General features: G+C 44.2%; 1 protein-coding gene across 1 annotated transcript in view; it reads left to right on the top strand.

Annotated features, from left to right (window-relative positions):
- Positions 1–19,103, top strand: part of SEPTIN6 (septin 6) — a 154,675-nt gene that overhangs the window by 61,088 nt on the left and 74,484 nt on the right. The window contains exon 3 of the mRNA XM_040442162.1: positions 603–798. Coding sequence (XP_040298096.1) covers positions 603–798 — 196 coding nt within the window. The remainder of the gene's footprint in view (positions 1–602; positions 799–19,103) is intronic.

Below are 19,103 nucleotides of genomic sequence, written 5' to 3' on the forward strand. Positions count from 1 at the left end.
TGCTGGATCCGTCATGGATCAGTAAAAACCGTCTGCACCTGTTATGAACTGATCCGGTTGTATTATCTTTAACATTGCCAAGACGGATCTGTCATGAACTCCATTGAAAGTTAATGGGGGACGGATCAGTTTTTTATTGTGTCAGAGTTAAACTGATCCGTCCCCATTGACTTGCATTGTGAGTCATGACGGATCCGTCTTGCTCGGCACCACATCGGGAACAGAAAAACGCTGCTTGCAACCAAATGGAACGAAATGCATTCTGGTGGCATTCCATTTCGTTCAGTTTTGTCCCCATTGACTATAGGGACAAAACGGAAGCGTTTACTCGCCGCTATTGAGATCCTATGACGGATCTAAATAGCGGAAAGGGAAAGCGCAGATGTGAAAGTAGCCTAACTTAGTTTAGAATAATTTCCACCTCCTTTTATTTGCAAGACAATGGTAACAGTATTTTGACTAAAAATATTACTCTTGTTTGTTACCTATTAGATATTCTTTTTTCGTGTGTCTTATATAAAGGTAATTGTCCTTGATGCGCATTTATTTACTATGTTTAGTAGACGTTAGTAAATGAAAGATTTTATGTGCTTTGTTTTTAGGTGAGACGGGTCTTGGCAAATCCACTCTTATGGATACATTATTTAATACAAAGTTTGAAGCGGAACAAACTTTGCATTCACAGCCTGGGGTTCAGCTGAAATCGAGCACCTATGATCTGACAGAAAGTAACGTTCGGCTGAAAATGACCATTGTTAGTTCTGCAGGTTTTGGAGATCAGATTAATAAAGAAGACAGGTAACACTAATTTCATATGTAATGCATGATCAATATGGAAAACAATACATTATTATTCTAATAACTGGTGATTATTTGTGGACAAGCTGCAGTGCAATGATCACAACCTGTAGGGGAGACTTATCATCGTCCCAAACCATAAATTTGGTTTTAAAAAGTTGCAACTGGCATTTTTACGCCACCCTCACCCATTTCTGAAAAGGGGACATGACGATGGCGGGGTGTAGGCGAGGCCAACGGCCCAGCCACATTTGTCATTTATGCCAGAAACTGACGTAATGATGACTGAAATCTACGCCAGCTACAAGCTGCCATTAGACATCAGTCAGGCGCATCGACTGCCAGAGGATGCATTAAATTTATGGCAAGGTCACCTAGTTATAAAATATATGCCTGCTCCGGCAGCGCAGGGCCCTTTAAGACTGTCATAGCACAAGCAGGTCTTGTGTTTAATGTTGTTATCCCATGGCTAATGTAAAAAATTAAATCAGTCGTCATATAGTAAATGACAATCTATTTCTAAGGCCTCTTTCACAAGGGCGTCAGGTTTTTTGCCCGGGTAAGATGCGGGTGCGTTGCGGGAAAATGCGCGATTTTTCAGCGCAAGTGCAAAACATTGTAATGCGTTTTGCACGCGCGTGAGATAAATTGGCATGTTTGGTACCCAAACCCGAACCCGGACTTCTTCACAGAAGTTCGGGTTTGGGTTAGGTGTTTTGTAGATTGCTATTATTTTCCCTTATAACCATGTTATAAGGGAAAATAATACATTCTTAAAGAGGACCTTTCACCGATTCTTACTTATGAACTAACTATACAGATATGTAGAGCGGCGCCCGGGGATCTCACTGCACTTACTATTATCCCCGGGCGCCGCTCCGTTCTCCTGCTATGTCCTCCGGTATCTCCGCTCACTAAGTTATAGTAGGCGGAGATACCAGTCCCTAAGTTATGGTAGGCGGAGTCTGCCCTAGCGCTGGCCAATCGCAGCGCAGAGCTCACAGCCTGGAGGTTATTTTCTCCCAGGCTGTGAGCTCTGCAATGCAATTGGCCAGCGCTAGGGCAGACTCCGCCTACTATAACTTAGGGACTGGTATCTCCGCCTACTATAACTTAGTGAGCGGAGATACCGGAGGACATAGCAGGAGAACGGAGCGGCGCCCGGGGATAATAGTAAGTGCAGTGAGATCCCGGGCGCCGCTCCACATGTCTGTATACTTAGTTCAATAGGGTAAAGATCAGTGAAAGGTCCTCTTTAAGAATGTATTATTTTCCCTTATAACATGGTTATAAGGGAAAATAATAGCAATCTACAAAACACCTAACCCAAACCCGAACTTCTGTGAAGAAGTCCGGGTTCGGGTTTGGGTACCAAACATGCCAATTTATCTCACGCGCGTGCAAAACGCATTACAATGTTTTGCACTTGCGCTGAAAAATCGCGCATTTTCCCGCAACGCACCGCATCTTACCCGGGCAAAAAACCTGACGCCCTTGTGAAAGAGGCCTTAGAAATAGATTGTCATTTACTATATGACGACTGATTTTAATTTTTTACATTAGCCATGGGATAACAACATTAAACACAAGACCTGCTTGTGCTATGACAGTCTTAAAAGGGCCCTGCGCTGCCGGAGCAGGCATATATTTTATAACTAGGTGACCTTGCCATAAATTTAATGCATCCTCTGGCAGTCGATGCGCCTGACTGATGTCTAATGGCAGCTTGTAGCTGGCGTAGATTTCAGTCATCATTTACGTCAGTTTCTGGCATAAATGACAAATGTGGCTGGGCCGTTGGCCTCGCCTACACCCCGCCATCGTCATGTCCCCTTTTCAGAAATGGGTGAGGGTGGCGTAAAAATGCCAGTTGCAACTTTTTAAAACCAAATTTATGGTTTGGGACGATGATAAGTCTCCCCTACAGGTTGTGATCATTGCACTGCAGCTTGTCCACAAATAATCACCAGTTATTAGAATAATAATGTATTGTTTTCCATATTGATCATGCATTACATATGAAATTAGTGTTACCTGTCTTCTTTATTAATCTGATCTCCAAAACCTGCAGAACTAACAATGGTCATTTTCAGCCGAACGTTACTTTCTGTCAGATCATAGGTGCTCGATTTCAGCTGAACCCCAGGCTGTGAATGCAAAGTTTGTTCCGCTTCAAACTTTGTATTAAATAATGTATCCATAAGAGTGGATTTGCCAAGACCCGTCTCACCTAAAAACAAAGCACATAAAATCTTTCATTTACTAACGTCTACTAAACATAGTAAATAAATGCGCATCAAGGACAATTACCTTTATATAAGACACACGAAAAAAGAATATCTAATAGGTAACAAACAAGAGTAATATTTTTAGTCAAAATACTGTTACCATTGTCTTGCAAATAAAAGGAGGTGGAAATTATTCTAAACTAAGTTAGGCTACTTTCACATCTGCGCTTTCCCTTTCCGCTATTTAGATCCGTCATAGGATCTCAATAGCGGCGAGTAAACGCTTCCGTTTTGTCCCTATAGTCAATGGGGACAAAACTGAACGAAATGGAATGCCACCAGAATGCATTTCGTTCCATTTGGTTGCAAGCAGCGTTTTTCTGTTCCCGATGTGGTGCCGAGCAAGACGGATCCGTCATGACTCACAATGCAAGTCAATGGGGACGGATCAGTTTAACTCTGACACAATAAAAAACTGATCCGTCCCCCATTAACTTTCAATGGAGTTCATGACAGATCCGTCTTGGCAATGTTAAAGATAATACAACCGGATCAGTTCATAACAGGTGCAGACGGTTTTTACTGATCCATGACGGATCCAGCAAAAACGCTGGTGTGAAAGTAGCCTTAAATGTACTTTACACAACCAGCTAACAAAAACAATAGATACAATCATACAGCAATACTTTCTGAAGAAAAACTTGATCTTGGGGGAAGGGGGGGGGGGGGAGAAAAAAAAAATTGTTAAAAATAATACAGACCAAATATAATTTACAACACGTTGAGGTTTTTGAGTCCACATTACCACTTACTATGTCCCAGCCCTGGTTGGTATTCTTTAATTTTAATATTGCATTTGCACTTTAAAATGGATGATGACATCCAGGGACCTGAGCAGAGGTCGGAGAGCACAGAGCCGAGAGCCAGTGTCAGGAATCAGGTAAGGCCAAGTTCACACTTCAGTTGTTTGGTCAGTTATTTCCATCAGTTATTGTGAGCCCAAACCAGTAGTGAAGGCTACTCAGAGATAAGGTATAAGGCAAAGATTTCCTCCTGTTCTGTGTTTTTAACGCGCACCTGGTTGTGGCTCACAATAATTGATGGAAATAACTGAAGTGTGAACTCAGCCTAAGGGCTCATGCAGACAGTCGTTGCTTGTCTGCAATATGTGGGCACCGACTGTGTGCTCACCATATCACGGATGTGGACCCATTCACTTGAATGGATCTGCAATCCAGAAGGTGCGGTGCGGAACGGAGGATAGGAACCCCACGGAAGAACTATGGAGCGCTGCCGTGGGGTTTCTCTCCATGCCTAATTTTGTTTAAACAATTATAGCACACTTTCTGTAAATCCAATAAACTTCATTTCACTTCTCAAATATCACTGTGTGTGTCTCCTATATGATATATTTAACTGACATTTTTTATCGTAACCACCAACGATTTATACAGGAAAATCATGACGATTAACAAGTTTGCCCAAACTTTCGCATCCCACTGTATAAGATAGATGGGTAGATAGATACGAGATAGATTAACTTATATTTAGACAATTGTGTTCCAGGCAGCAATTAGTTAATAAACAAAAACAGCTACAGTGTGTGTGTGTGTGTGTGTTGGGGGGGGGGGGGGGGGTCCTGTATATTCTCTGCAGGCTGCCTCCCCTCCTGTACCTATCAGGTTATGTCTGCCATCAAGCAGCCCTTATAATTTATTGCAGCACAGAGAGGGAGAGGGGCAGGCAGCACATATGTCCGGTCATTAGAGGGCGACATTCTGAACTCACCAGTAAACCAGAGGAGCAGAGGAGGCCATTACCTTCACAGTGCAGGGCCTCCTGTGAGAGAGGAAGGGGCTGGGTCCAAGGTCTGCCTGCTATGGATGCAGCACCCAGCTCCTCACTACAGCATAATGACCCTGCGGGCTACAGTGGGCAGGAGACCAGGGACCAGCGCTCCTTGCTGCGCTCTTCTCAGGTGCGGCCACCAGCTCTCTTCCACTTCTGTCTGGGCAGATCAGCAGGGGGCCCCATTTAGGGATGGGGCCTGGGGCAATTTCCCTGTTCCCTCCCCCCCTCTAAAGCCTCATTTCACGGACGCATGCTGTACGTGTTCTCCACGGACAGCACACGTCCCCATTCATTTTAATGTGTGCATTCAGAAATCAGTGTTTTAGCACAGTCCGTGGCTCAGCGTTTTTAGCACGGATGCATGCTCTATTTTGTCCATCACGTCCATTATAGTCTATGGGTCTGTGAAAGCCACGGATGCAACGCGGATGCCATCCGTGTTTCACGGATCATTAGGAAAAGATGCTTTGAAAATAATTTTTCAGCTGTTCAGTGTCAGTGAAACACTGATGCAACACGGACAGCAAAAAACTGAAACACAGACCCAACACGGATCTGTCACGGGAGAAAACACGGATTGCACATGGTCCGTGTTACCACTGATCCAAAACCGACATGGACGTCTGCATGAGGCATAACGCAGGCCCTGCACCACCCACTGCCAATTTTTTTTAAACAATCTTGGAAAAGGTCTTTAAATAATATTCAGGAAACATTAAGTTTTAATAAAAGTAATTTTCTCCACTAGTTGTGGCTGAAGTATATGGAAAAGCTAAGCAGAGTGTGGGTAGACTGGGAACCCCGCCAGACAACTGTTTGAGAAACTGATGCCTCTACATCATGTGGAGGCCTGTGCTGCTTTATTCTCCTGTATGTGTGACAGCGCAGAATGCAATGTCTATCCATATATGCCTTTAGCACTGGGGCTAAAATTAAAGAGGTTGTTCGATCCCCCCCAAAAAAAAAAAATTGGAAGTACTCCTAACACCCTCACCATGCACCTGGTATATATGCCCCCAATACCTGTTTTTCATGTCTGTGCTTTCCTGTTTACATTCACAGCTTTCTATTTACATGGCTGCTCTGCAGAGTTAAGCTACTTTCACACTAGCGTTCGGAGCGGGTCCGTCTGATGTTTCATCAGACGGACCAGCTCCTATAATGCAGACGTTTGCATCCGTTCAGAACGGATCCGTCTGCATTATAACTTAGAGAAATTTCTAAGTCTGAAAGTAGCCTGAGCGGATCCGTTCAGACTTTACATTGAAAGTCAATGGGGGACGGATCCGCTTGAAGATTGAGCCATATGGTGTCATCTTCAAGCGGATCCGTCCCCATTGACTTACATTGTAAGTCTGGACGGATCCGCTCGCCTCCGCACGGCCAGGCGGACACCCGAACGCTGCAAGCAGCGTTCAGGTGTCTGCTCACTGAGCGGAGCGGAGGCTGAATGCTGGCAGGCGGATGCATTCTCAGTGGATCCGCCTCCACTGAGAATGCATCAGGGCTGGACGGCTGCGTTCGGGACCGCTCGTGAGCCCCTTCAAACGGAGCTCACGAGCGGACACCTGAACGCAGGTGTGAAAGTAGCCTTATAAGTCAAAGGCTGACCCCGCCCCCACCCTATGCAGTCTGCAGGAGCTCCGCCCACTATACCTCCTGTGGCCATCTTACTACACCCACATATGACTTCTGCTAGTCTTTTTCTCACTCCGTGTCTAAATCACATCAGAGACAGTCCACCGGCTCTTCCCTCACCATCTAGGAGTGCAATAAACAGCAAGTAGGGTTGTCACAATACCAACATTTTGATTCGATTTCGATACAATAAAAAAGTATTGCAATACTCTATACCATGCGAAAAAAATGAAACCCCAAAAAAGCAGCGTGCATTCCGCATTTTATGGAACGTCTGGCCCATAATAGAACAACCCTATACTATTTTTTGTGGGGACAAGGTGACAAAAAAAAAATTTGTAAATCGCACGGTTTTAATTTTTTTTCTGTTACAGCGTTCACTGCGTAGGAGATGTTTTTAAAAAAATATTTTAATAGTTTGGACTTTCTCGGACATGGCGATATGTAATATGTTTTTTTTTTATATTTAATATTTTGGCGTTTTTTATTTTACTTTTTATTTAATAACTATTTGCCCTCTTAGGGGCTAGAACCCTTGTCCTCTATTAGGGTGAATAGGATTTCACACTCTCCCTGCTGCCCTGGGCATTGTGCACACAGCAGCAGGGAGTGTACCATGGCAGCCAATGCTTCAGTATTGTCCTGGCTGCCATGGTAACTGATCAGAGCCCCGTGATTCCACTGCTGGGGCTCCGATCGGAAGCTGCCACTGCCACCAATGAAGATACTGAGGGGAGGGGACCCTGTGGCCACTGCCACCAATGAAGATAATACTGGAGTGGGGTGGGGGGGGCACACTGCAACACCAAAGAATATAATATTGGGTTGGGAGATGAAAATAATTAAACCATTAATACAGATGTACACAGGGTGCCCAAGGGGTTAATCTACGGGGATTGCAGCGCCCTGTCATTGAGGCCGGGTGCGGGGTATTTGATACGGCCGGCACCTGCAGTCTACGTTTGCATTAATAGTTTAATTATCTTCATTGGTGGCGCAGTGCGCCCCCAACCCAGTATTATATTCATTGGTGGCGCAGTGTCTTCTCCTCCTGATATTCTCATTGGTGGCAGTGGCCGCGTCACAGTGGGGAGGAAGGGACTGCCTCCTTCTCCACTGTGCTGCTGAGGATAACATGGCGCGCGCTGAGAGCGGTGCATGCCATGCTAACTGATACTAGGCTGCGCAATAGCGCAGCCTAGTATCAGAAAATAGCAAATCCCGGCATCGAATCCCGGGTCTAAAAGTATCGATTGGGTATCGATAGGTAACAGCAAGCACTTCAAAATACATCTGTATCTAATCCTATAATGTATGATACAGCCTGCAGTGCCCGATACATCGCCTGTTGTATGCCATACTGCCCGTAAAGCTTTGTATCTTATACCATCTTGTATGATACTGCCTAGTGTGGTGTGTATCTAAGCTTATGTCATATACTGTCTGCTGTGCCTCTGTATCTAAATCTATCATCTGTGATACAGTCTCCTGTTCATGTATCAAAGATTCTTATGTGCGATACTCCCTGCTGAAGTATCCGTTTTGCGGTCTGCAAGTCGCTTTTGCGATATGCATTTTTTTTTGCAGACCCATCAAAAACACATGAATAACACATGATGTCATCCATGTGCTTTCCATAGCCATATGTCAGCTCTGCAAAAGACAGACCATGTCCTATTCTTGTCCTCAAATGCAGACCTCGAATCCATAGAAGTTGGTGGGTCTCCAAAAAAAGCAGATGGCACACGGATGGTATCCTTATTTAGTGGATCTGCAACTTGCAGAGCGCAAAACAGATACATCTGTCGTGTGCATGAGGCCTAATCTTTTTTGGTCCTGCCTGCTGCAGCGTTTATCTTGACCCATCATGTGTGATAAGACCACGGTCAGCCCGGGAAATGAGGCCCGTGTGCAGGCCTCATCTCCCACGCCGACTGTACTCCCCCGACCTGAACTGACTGTATCACAGTAATTTATGACACAGCCATTCCCCCCCAGTGCAACCCACAGCGCTCCCCCAGTGCCATCCTCAGCAACCCCCAGTGCCATATCCACAGCGCACCCAGCTGGGACTCCTACACAGTGCTTACATTACACTGTGTATGAGTCAGTATAGGCTTCATACAGAAGCCTGTACACTGAATGAAAAACTGGTGATCCCGGTGCCGGGTCCAAGGAAGGCCGGCAGGAGGCGGTGAAGCCAGTGATGACGCACAGTCTCCTGCAGAAGAGAGGAAGAGGATGGCAAGAGACCAGAAGACCAAAAAACGCCAAAGGAGCTGTCACGTGACCGTGAAGAGGATCCAGAAAATGCTGCTGCTGCGGGTAAGCATGGCAGTCCTCACCTTCTCTCCACAGGTTAAATTCAGGTCCCATTTTTTTAGGTTTGGCCAGAGAACCCCTTTAAAATTTAACACATATGCATTAGGGCTTGGGCTCAGAATCTTTTGTGACCCTAGCAACATCCGTGATTGACAGCTTACTTTCTATAATGTGTATAGGAAAAGCGCTGCCAATCAGCGGTAAGGGGTGGATGAGCGCTCAAGAATACGATAACTCCCAAGCTTGTGCATTGCACTGACTGTACTCTCAGCTCGTGCTGGAGCTGCTCAATAGTGATTTTAAGAAAACAACTGGGCCAAAAGAAAAATCAAAGTGACCCAGCATTTGGATCATGGTCTCTGTCAATACTTTGTGTTGCCCTATCTGATGACAGATTCCCTTTATAAGGAATCCATCACCGGTTTCATAATGTGTCCTAACTAAGGGCAACATAAACTAGTGACAGGTCTTCTTAGCAAAATGCTGGATCACTTTTAATTGACGCGGCCATTTTGCTAAATTCTTGTGCTAAACAGCTTGAGTACATGCCGATGAGTCCTCATATTCATGAGCACCTGGCTTTCCCTGCCCACCTACTGCTTATTTATCTGAAAAAAAAAAAGTCACTGCTTCAGGTTTAACCTTTTCAGCCCCGAGGACTCTCCATTTTTGAGTTTCTGTTTTTTACTCCTTGCCTACCCAGATCCATAACTTATAATTTTTCTGTTCACATAACTGTATGAGGACTTGTTTTTTGAGGGACAAGTTGTACTTTCTAATAGCACAATTTAATACTGCATACAATGTGGTAGACAGCTGGAATATTTATATTTTGGTGAAAAATATTTTTTAATTTTGGTGAAAAAGATTATATATATTTAAAATGTATTTATTTATTTCTCCATCGGAACATAGCTATGGCAGCCTCAGATCCTTCAGGGAGGCTATGGCTGCCGCAGGGAATGAACAGGTCCCCTGATCGCTGCAAGGTCTCCCGGGTTTTCAGTGCTCAGTTGCTGTGGTCACATTTGGCCATGTCATCTGAGGGTTTTGGCTCTTGCTTTGGAGTGGGCGCCATCTTTAAAGAGACGACTTCCGCTGTACATGTATGACACTGGTTTTCAAGTGGTTAAAATAAAATGTATGGCACCAGTCACCCCTTAATGACCAGGTATGAAAAAGCCACCAAATTAGTTTTTTGCCTCGCTGCATTTCAGTACCTTATTTTATGCAGTAGTAATTGTATTATATTTTAGCACAATTTGGGAGTACATATAAATTACAGTGGAATTTAAATATTTTATTGTTGCTGATTAAATGTTTTGTATTTCTATTCAATGTGCACATAAAATTTATTTTATAGTAAATAAAGAAAAACATAAAAAAAAAAGTGAATACCGTATGTGTATATATATATATATCTCTTTTTCACCAAATTTAAAAAAAATTCCAGCTGCCTACCACATTGTATGCAGTATTAAATCGTGCTTTTTCAAAGTACAACTTGTCCTTCCAAAACAAGTCCTCATACAGCTATGTGAACAGAAAAATAATAAGTTATGGATCTGGGTAGGCAAGGAGTAAAAAAAAAACTGAAACGCAAAAATGGAGAGTCCTCGGGGCTGAAAAGGTTAAACCTGAAGCAGTGACCATGTCACAGTAAACATGACTATTAGCGAGGATGAATGGTCTTCTGTATACAGGCATGTTGCTAACACAAAACTAATCACACAATTACATCAGTATTACCAAAGTAGCGGATGGAAAGAACACATTTCCTCTCAGAAGTAAAGACGGATTTTACAACATGTAAAACAGGTTAATGGCAGCAGAAAAGTTCTGGAACGTCAAACTATCAAAATAACAAAACTATATTTAGTCATCCCAGTTCCCTGAAGAATATTACCAGCTCACAAAGTGGAACACATGCGGCAAATGGAGAAGAGCAGTGCGGAGGTTATGCAAACCGTAAAAACAAAAAGTTCCATAGTCAGGACTATAAAATCTATCAGACTTCCCCAAAAACTAGAAATGTGTTACATACAGTAGAGAAAATACGTATCTGATACACTGGCGATTTTTCAAGTTTTCCCACCTACAAAGAATGGAAAGGTCTATAAATTTTATGGTAGGTACACTTCAACTGTGAGAGAGAAAATCCAGAAAAATCACATTGTATGATTTTTAAATAATTAATTAGCATTTTATAAGTACTGGATACATTAGAAAAACAGAACTTATCATTTGGTACAGAAACCTTTGTTTGCAATAACAGAGGTCAGACTTTTCCTGTAGTTCTTGACCAAGTTTGCACACACTGCTGCAGGGATTTTGGCCCACTCCTCCACACATCTTCTCCAGATGTTTCAGGTTTCGGGGCTGTCACTGGGCTACATTGAGTTTCAGCTCCCTCCAAAGATTTTCGATTGGCTAGGCCACTCCAGAAACTTGAAATGCTTCTTACGGAGCAACTCCTTAGTTGCCCTGGCTGTGTGTTTTGGGTCACTGTCATGCAGGAAGACCCAGCCACGACCCATCTTCAATGCTCTTACTGAGGGAAAGAGGTTGTTGGCCAAAATTTCACGATACATAGCCCCATCCATCCTCCCCTCAATACGGTGCATTCGTTCTGTCCTCTTTGCAGAAAAGCACCCCCAAAGAATGATGTTTCCACCCCCATGCTTCACCGTTGGGACGGTGTTCTTGGGGTTGTACTGATCCTTCTTCCTCCAAACACAGCGAGTGGCGTAAATACCAAAAAGTTCTATTTTGGTCTCATCTGAGCACATGACCTTCTCCCATGCCTCCTATGGATCATCCAGATGGTCACTGGCGAACTTCAAACACCTTGCGTGCCTTACAGGATTTTAATCCATGACGGTGTAGTGTGTTACTAATAGTAATTTTTGAGACTGTGGTCCCAGCTCTCTTCAGGTCATTGACCAGGTCCTCCCATGTAGTTCTGGTCTAATTCCTAACCTTTCTCAGTATCATCCTTACCCCACGAGACGAGATCTTGGATGGAGCCCCAGACCGAGTAAGATTGACAGTCAGCTTGTGTTTCTTCCATTTTCTAATAATTGCGCCAACAGTTGTTGCCTTCTCACCAAGTTGCTTGCCTATTGTCCTGTAGCCCATCCCAGCCTTGTGCAGGTCTACAATTTTGTCCCTGGTGTCTATAGACAGCGCTTTGGTCTTGGACATGGTGGAGTGGTTGGAGTGTGATTGATCGAGTGTGTAAACAGTTGTCTTTTATACAGGTAACGATAATGGGGGCAGGCCGGAGTTCCGGTGGCAGCACGGCAAATATCCAAAGAGGTGGCCGGAATAAAATGACGACATATTACAATACAAATTACAGACCTCTCCCTTCTTTGTAGGTGGGAAAACTTGCAAAATCGGCAGTGTATCAAATACTTATTTTCCCCCTGTATGACGTTTCTACACACTTTAGTTCCAAGTAAACAACATAAGGCTCAATTCACATCTGCACAATAGTGCACATTTACTAAGACCGTCTTTTTATGCCTGTCTAAGTTTTACCCCTTTGCGCTGCCGATAGATTAGTGGAATTTATGGCGAGGCGGGCACCTCGTCATAACGCATCTGTGGCAGTCCTTGCACCTGGCTGGCACAGTTTAGGGCCTCTTGCACGCGACCGTATGCCCTCCGAGACATACGGTCCGTGATCGGGCCATATGTCCCAGAGCGGCATTGATCGTGCGCACGGGAGTACACAGCATCATAGATTACAATGATGATCTTACAAGTGCACAGCATCATTGTAATCTATGATGCTGTGTACTCCTGTGCGCACAATCAATGCCGCTCTGGGACATACGGCCCACTCACGGACCGTATGTCTCGGAGGGCATACGGTCGTGTGCAAGAGGCCTAAGGCTAACATTTCTGCCCCTTTCCAGGTGTAAGTGTTAGTAAATTTTCCAGGGCTGGAGTCCCGGCCCCGATGCGCTCTTGCTCCCGTCACACCCAACTGGCGGACAGGGCGTAAAAAGGGGACTTGCAACTTTTTTAGGCCTGTGAACTTGGCCTAATAGAACACATTCATGCATATTCTTTGTCACACTCAGTAGTTCTCTACTAGACAAGTTTTCTGACAGGGGAAAAGCACAGCATGCATTCTTGCTGTCAAAATGGCGGAAAATTTGACAGAAACCCAATGAACCCCATTATAAGGCCAATTTCAAAACTGCGGAACAGATGCGGACCCATTCATACGATCGTGTGAATGAGCCCTTATTGTGAGCAAAAGCCAGGTGCAGGTCAAAAACACAGAATAGGTACCAATCTTTCCATTACACCTGAGCTCTGTATAGGCTTCACTACTGGTTTTTGGCTTACAATAACGGATGAAAATAACTGACCAAATAACTAAAGTGTGAACTGAGCCTTATTAGAATTTATCACATTGATTTAATTAATCTCAACTAATCGATTAGCAAAATTATATTGCCTGGTATCTGATTTTTGTCATTGTAATACTCCAGTACTCACTGATTTTCTAAGCGTCAGTGCAATATTTTTTTTATAAAATAGACATTTACAAGCCCAAAAGCAGACCACAGAGAATCAGTTACAAGATGCAATAAAACCCGCCAGGTTTTGCCTGTTACCATACAGCCATTAAAAATTAACACAGAATCAACTATTTGGTTCTAATTATTAAGTATGATGCTGCTGCGGCTTATATGGCCATGCTACCCTTAGAGAAGCTTTGTAAAATGCTTGGTGGCCAAGTCCCAACCACAGCACGGTGGCATTGTGTGCCTATACCCTTAGAGTACCTGCACATGGGTGGGGTTAAACACGCAGAAGATCTGCACAAATTTCAATACAGATTTCTGGGCATTTCAGCCTCAAAACCTGCATATGTTACTTGCAGTTTCTGGTGCGGATTGGGTGCAGTTTTGACGCAGATTTCAGCATTCCTGTAAAAATGGCGAAATCTGCACCGAAATTTTGAAAATAACTGACATCCTAGGGATTTCTAAATCCGCACAGCTGGTTAATTTGAGCACAGAACGAAAAAGCAAAGTGTACATGAGATTTGCCTAATTCCATACAAGAGCTAAACACAATTGCTCTAATGACATTTTGTTTACAAAAAGAAATAGATTGTAACCAGCAGATTATCCGTGCGGAAATACCCTAGATGGACTCTCGACCGTGCTAAAAAAATAGAGCCGTCTAGACCCGGATTAGATTTAATTTTTCCAAAGAGAGGACAAATAAGTAGGGATATTACTGACTCCACTCCAGTTTTTGTAACTACTGTGAGGCAGTGACAGGCCTCATATATGAGGGAAGATACAGTCCTTATCAAAAGTTTAAGATCACTTGAAAAATGGCAAAAAATCATATTTAGCATGGCTGGATCTTAACAAGGTTCCAAGTAGAGCTTCAACATGCAACAAGAAGAAATGGGAGTGAGACCAAAAAAAAATGGAGCATTCAATTTAATGAAAACAACGACTAAACTGAAACAGGCTGTTTTTCAGCTGATCAAAAGTTCACACCTCCAAAAAAAAAAACTAAACCTCCCCAAAACAGAAATCCAACTTCCCAACATGAACTCAGTAATGAGTAGCGCCGCCGTTATTGTAGATCACTTAAAAAATTTGTTTCGGCATGCTTGATGCAAGGGTTTCCATGAGGTGAGTGGGAACATTTCTCCAAATGGTAAAGACGGCAGCACGAAGGCCATCTACTGTCTGGAACTGTTGTCCATTTTTGTAAACTTCCCTTGCCATCCATCCCCAAAGGTTCTCAATTGGATTTAGATCAGGGGAACACGCAGGATGGGCCAAAAGAGTGATGTTATTCTCCTGGAAGAAGTCCCTTGTCCTGCGGGCATTGTGTACTGTAGCGTTGTCCTGTTGAAAAACCCGGTCGTTACCACACAGACGAGGGCCCTCAGTCATGAGGAATGCTCTCTGCAACATCTGGACATAGCCAGCGGCCGTTTGACGCCCCTGCACTTCCTGAAGCTCCATTGTTCCACTGAAGGAAAAAGCACCCCAGACCATTATGGCGCCCCCTCCACTGTGGCGCGTAGAAAACATCTCAGGTGGGATCTGCTTGTCATGCCAGTAACGTTGGAAAACATCAAGGTTAAATTTTTTCTCATCAGAGAATAAAACTTTCTTCCACCTTTGAATGTCCCATGTTTGGTGCTCTCTTGCAAAGTCCAAATGAGCAGTTCTGTGGCGTTCAAGAAGACAAGGTTTTTGAAGAGGTTTTTTTGTTTTTGAAGCCCTTCAGTCTCAGATGCCATCTGATGGTTATGGGGCTGCAGTCAGCACCAGTAAGGGCCTTAATTTGGGTCGAGGATCGTCCAGTGTCTTGACGGACAGACAACTCTGGCTCAGTGCTGGTGAAATTTTTTTGGGTCTTCCACTTTACTTTTTTGTTCCATAACCCTCAGGATCATTTAAGAAATTCAAAATGACTGTCTTACTGCCTCCCACCTCAGCAGCGATGGCGCGCTGTGAGAGACCCTGCTTATGCAGTTCAACAACCCGACCACGTTAAAAAAAGGGAGAGTTTCTTTGCCTTTGCCATCTCAACGTGTGACTACCTGACAGAAAATGACAATGAATCCACATCTTTGCACAGATTTGGCCTTTTAAAAGACATGTGGTCCTAAAATTTGGATCAGCTGAAAAACAGCCTGTTTCAGTTTAATCATTATTTTCAATTAATTGAATGCTCAAAAAATATTTTGTCTCACTCTCATTTCTTCTTGTTGCATGTTGAAGCTCTACTTGCAACCTTGTTAAGATCCAACAATGTAAAATATGATTTTTTCCCATTTTTCAAGTGGTCTTAAACTTTTGATCAGGACTGTATGTCTCCTAGAATGGTGCAGGAAACCTATTAGAGGAGATGTATGGTATGATTTGCTGTGTTTTCCCCACAATCACCTGGCCTGAGGTGAGGCCAGGTGCGATACTCACTTGGGGATAAAGCAATCCTCAGTGTGTGAGAGTAGGAGTTAGGCCCCAGGGAACAGACCTGCAGAGGGCCTGTGTAGTCCCAGCCAGGAGGGCTGGGGGGCCACAAGGCTGAGTTAGAGGGGAATTGAGAAGGAAGCCTAGGCTCTGTGTGGTTCCAGGCATGAGAGCTGGGCGGCCACAAGGCTGAGGAATCCTGAGTGTGGGGGGACCCAGCGACGCCTGAAGAAGAGAGGTGTCGCCAGGAGGACTGCTGGACCATAACCCCCCCAAGGTATTTCGCTGCTTCCACCAGGAGGACTGGTGGGTTGCACTAGTCAGGCCTCTTTCAGACAGGCGTTGCGGGAAAATGTGCGGGTGCGTTGCGGGAACACGCGCAATTTTTCCGCGCGAGTGCAAAACATTGTAATGCGTTTTGCACTCGCGTGAGAAAAATCACGCATGTTTGGTACCCAAACCCGAACTTCTTCACAGAAATTCGCTCTTGGGATTGGTGTTCTGTAGATTGTATTATTTTCCCTTATAACATGGTTATAAGGGAAAATAATAGAATTCTGAATACAGAATGCATAGTAAAATAGCGCTGGAGGGGTTAAAAAAAAATTATATATAATTTAACTCACCTTAGTCCCCTTGATCACGCAGCCCGGCATCTCCTTCTGTCTCCTATGCTGAACAGGACCTGTGGTGATGTCACTCCGGTCATCACATGATCTTTTACCATGGTGATGGATCATGTGATGACCGGAGTGACGTCACCACAGGTCCTGTTCAGCTAAGGAGACAGAAGGAGATGCCGGGCTGCGCGATCAAGTGGACTAAGGTGAGTTAAATAATTTATTTATTTATTTTTAACCCCTCCAGCGCTATTTTACTATGCATTCTGTATTCAGAATGCTATTATTTTCCCTTATAACCATGTTATAAGGGAAAATAATAATGATCGGGTCTCCATCCCGATCGTCTCCTAGCTACCGTGCGTGAAAAATCGCACCGCATCTGCACTTGCTTGCGATTTTCACGTAACCCCATTCACTTCTATGGGGCCTGCGTTGCGTGAAAAACGCAGAATATAGAGCATGCTGTGATTTTCACGCAACGCACAAGTGATGCGTGAAAATCACCGCTCATGTGAACAGCCCCATAGAAATGAATGGGTCGGTATTCAGTGCGGGGGCAATGCGTTCAACTCACACATCGCATCCACACGGAATACTCGCCCGTGTGAAAGGGGCCTCACAGTTAGGAGGCTGTTCGACCGAACCCGAATACCGCAGTGTGAACACTGACCTAGAGGTGAGTTAGAGAGACCTCTGTATAGTGAGCGCCTAGCCGGGCAAACGTTTATTGTTTTGTGTTGATGTAACACATTGTGAGGTGAAGCTGCGACTTCATGGTGCCAAGTGACACCAAACTTTGAAGTGTGATGTGCTGTGTGACAAATAAAGCACTGTTTAAAAATCCTCTGTTTTATGAGAAGTCTGTCATTGCCGACCCCTGAGAGAGAGCGATCCCTTACACTACTTAGTCTGCAATACCCGCAAATTTGTGAGATCATTAAGAAACATCTTGCTTTGTTAAATCTTGATTAACATTGGCCACGAACCGCTGAAGCGGGTGTGAAATGTGTAGTCCGACGTGGACCTACTCTTGCACATATAAATCAGTCCCAGTATGTTTACTGAAAAAAAGCTGCAGAGGACCCACTTGTTATGAAATTCGTTCGCACTTAGTTTGCCCGGCCTCTATGACTGCGCACTGTGATCCGCCGCAATTAACCTCTCAGGTCCAGAGGGGTTAATTGCTGCGGATCGCAGCGCGCAGTCATAGAGGCCGGGTATGGGATATGGCAAGCACCCGCAGCCTAAGTTTGCATTCAAGCATTAACTATATTCATTGGTGGCGCAGTGGCCACAGTCCCTTCCTTCTACTTCCCTCTTCTCAGTATAAATTGCAGTCCCCTACCCCGCAGTGCGCCCCCCTTCCCCCCAAGGTATTAAATCATTGGTGGCAGTGGCCCCAGGGTCCCCCCCCTCCTCACCCATAGTGTTATCCTGGGGCTCCGATCGGTTACCATGGCAGCCAGGATGCTACTGAAGCCCTGGTAATCTCCCTGCTGCTGTGTGCACAAAGCACAGGGAGAGTGTGAGGTCCTATTCACCCTAATAGAGCTCTATTAGGGTGAATAGGACAAGGGTTCTAGCCCCTAAGGGGGCTAATAGTTAGTAAACAAAAAAGAAAGTTTAACCCCCCAAATATAGAAAATAATATATCACGATATATTGTTATATCGCACATGCTTCAAATTATAGATTTTAGGCCATATCGTCCAGCCCTAGTTGCTTCTTTTATTCAACCCACAGCCAATGGACGCATTTTTTATATACAACAATATATTAATTGTAATACTAGTTATGTTGTCCATTTCATTACCTGTTCTATATGTCGTTTGCAATATATTGGATGCACAACTAATGATCTCAAAGTGAGAATCCGCAAACATTTATCAGACATACTAAAAGAAGGAACGTTTCTCCTGTTCGTTTACACTATGCGGTTGTTCATCAGGGAAACACAACAGGTTTCCTTGTTCGGGGCTTGGAATGAGTTACTCCACCCAGTAGAGGTGGAGATTATAAACGCAAGCTTCTGAACAGGGAATCCTTTTGGATTTTCCATATGGAAACTTGTTTACCAACAGGCTTGAATCGTAAACACAATATGATATTGCATTATTGATCCTCTCATTTTTTTTTAAGTTTTATTTTATAAGTATGTATGTTTTTACATGTATCCTCCCATGTTAGTCTGCCCTGGAGGCTGGTTTTAAAGTCAGTATAAAACTGAGTCTGCTTATATAGCACCTACCAGTAGCCATTTGGCTCAAGGAGAAGTATATAGTGGGCTCAGCATGCATGTTGGTACTTGCATCCCTGGATCTGATGAAAGCTGTAATGGCACCGGACGGGGTTAAAAGCAGAGTGTGCCTGGTGTGCATGCTGTACCTGCGCTCCCTGGACTTTGTGTGACTGTCATGGCCCATAACAGGTAGGAACTAGTGTTAGAGACCACTCATGGAGGCGACCTTGACGTGGTGAGTGGCTTATTACGCTTTGGCCAAAATGTACACCAATGCCCCATTCAACATCCAGCATAGAGGCAGGGCAGAGTGCTGGTTGCAGAGTGCGATTGCATATATGTTTTTGCGTTTGTATCTGTATTTCGCCATAGCGATGTGCACCTGCATACAGGGTTGTGCTGGCTGAATCCCCCACATTATGTTCTATATAAA

This window comes from Bufo bufo, chromosome 8 (genome assembly GCF_905171765.1).
Source record: "Bufo bufo chromosome 8, aBufBuf1.1, whole genome shotgun sequence".
Classification (NCBI taxonomy): Eukaryota; Metazoa; Chordata; class Amphibia; order Anura; family Bufonidae; genus Bufo; species Bufo bufo.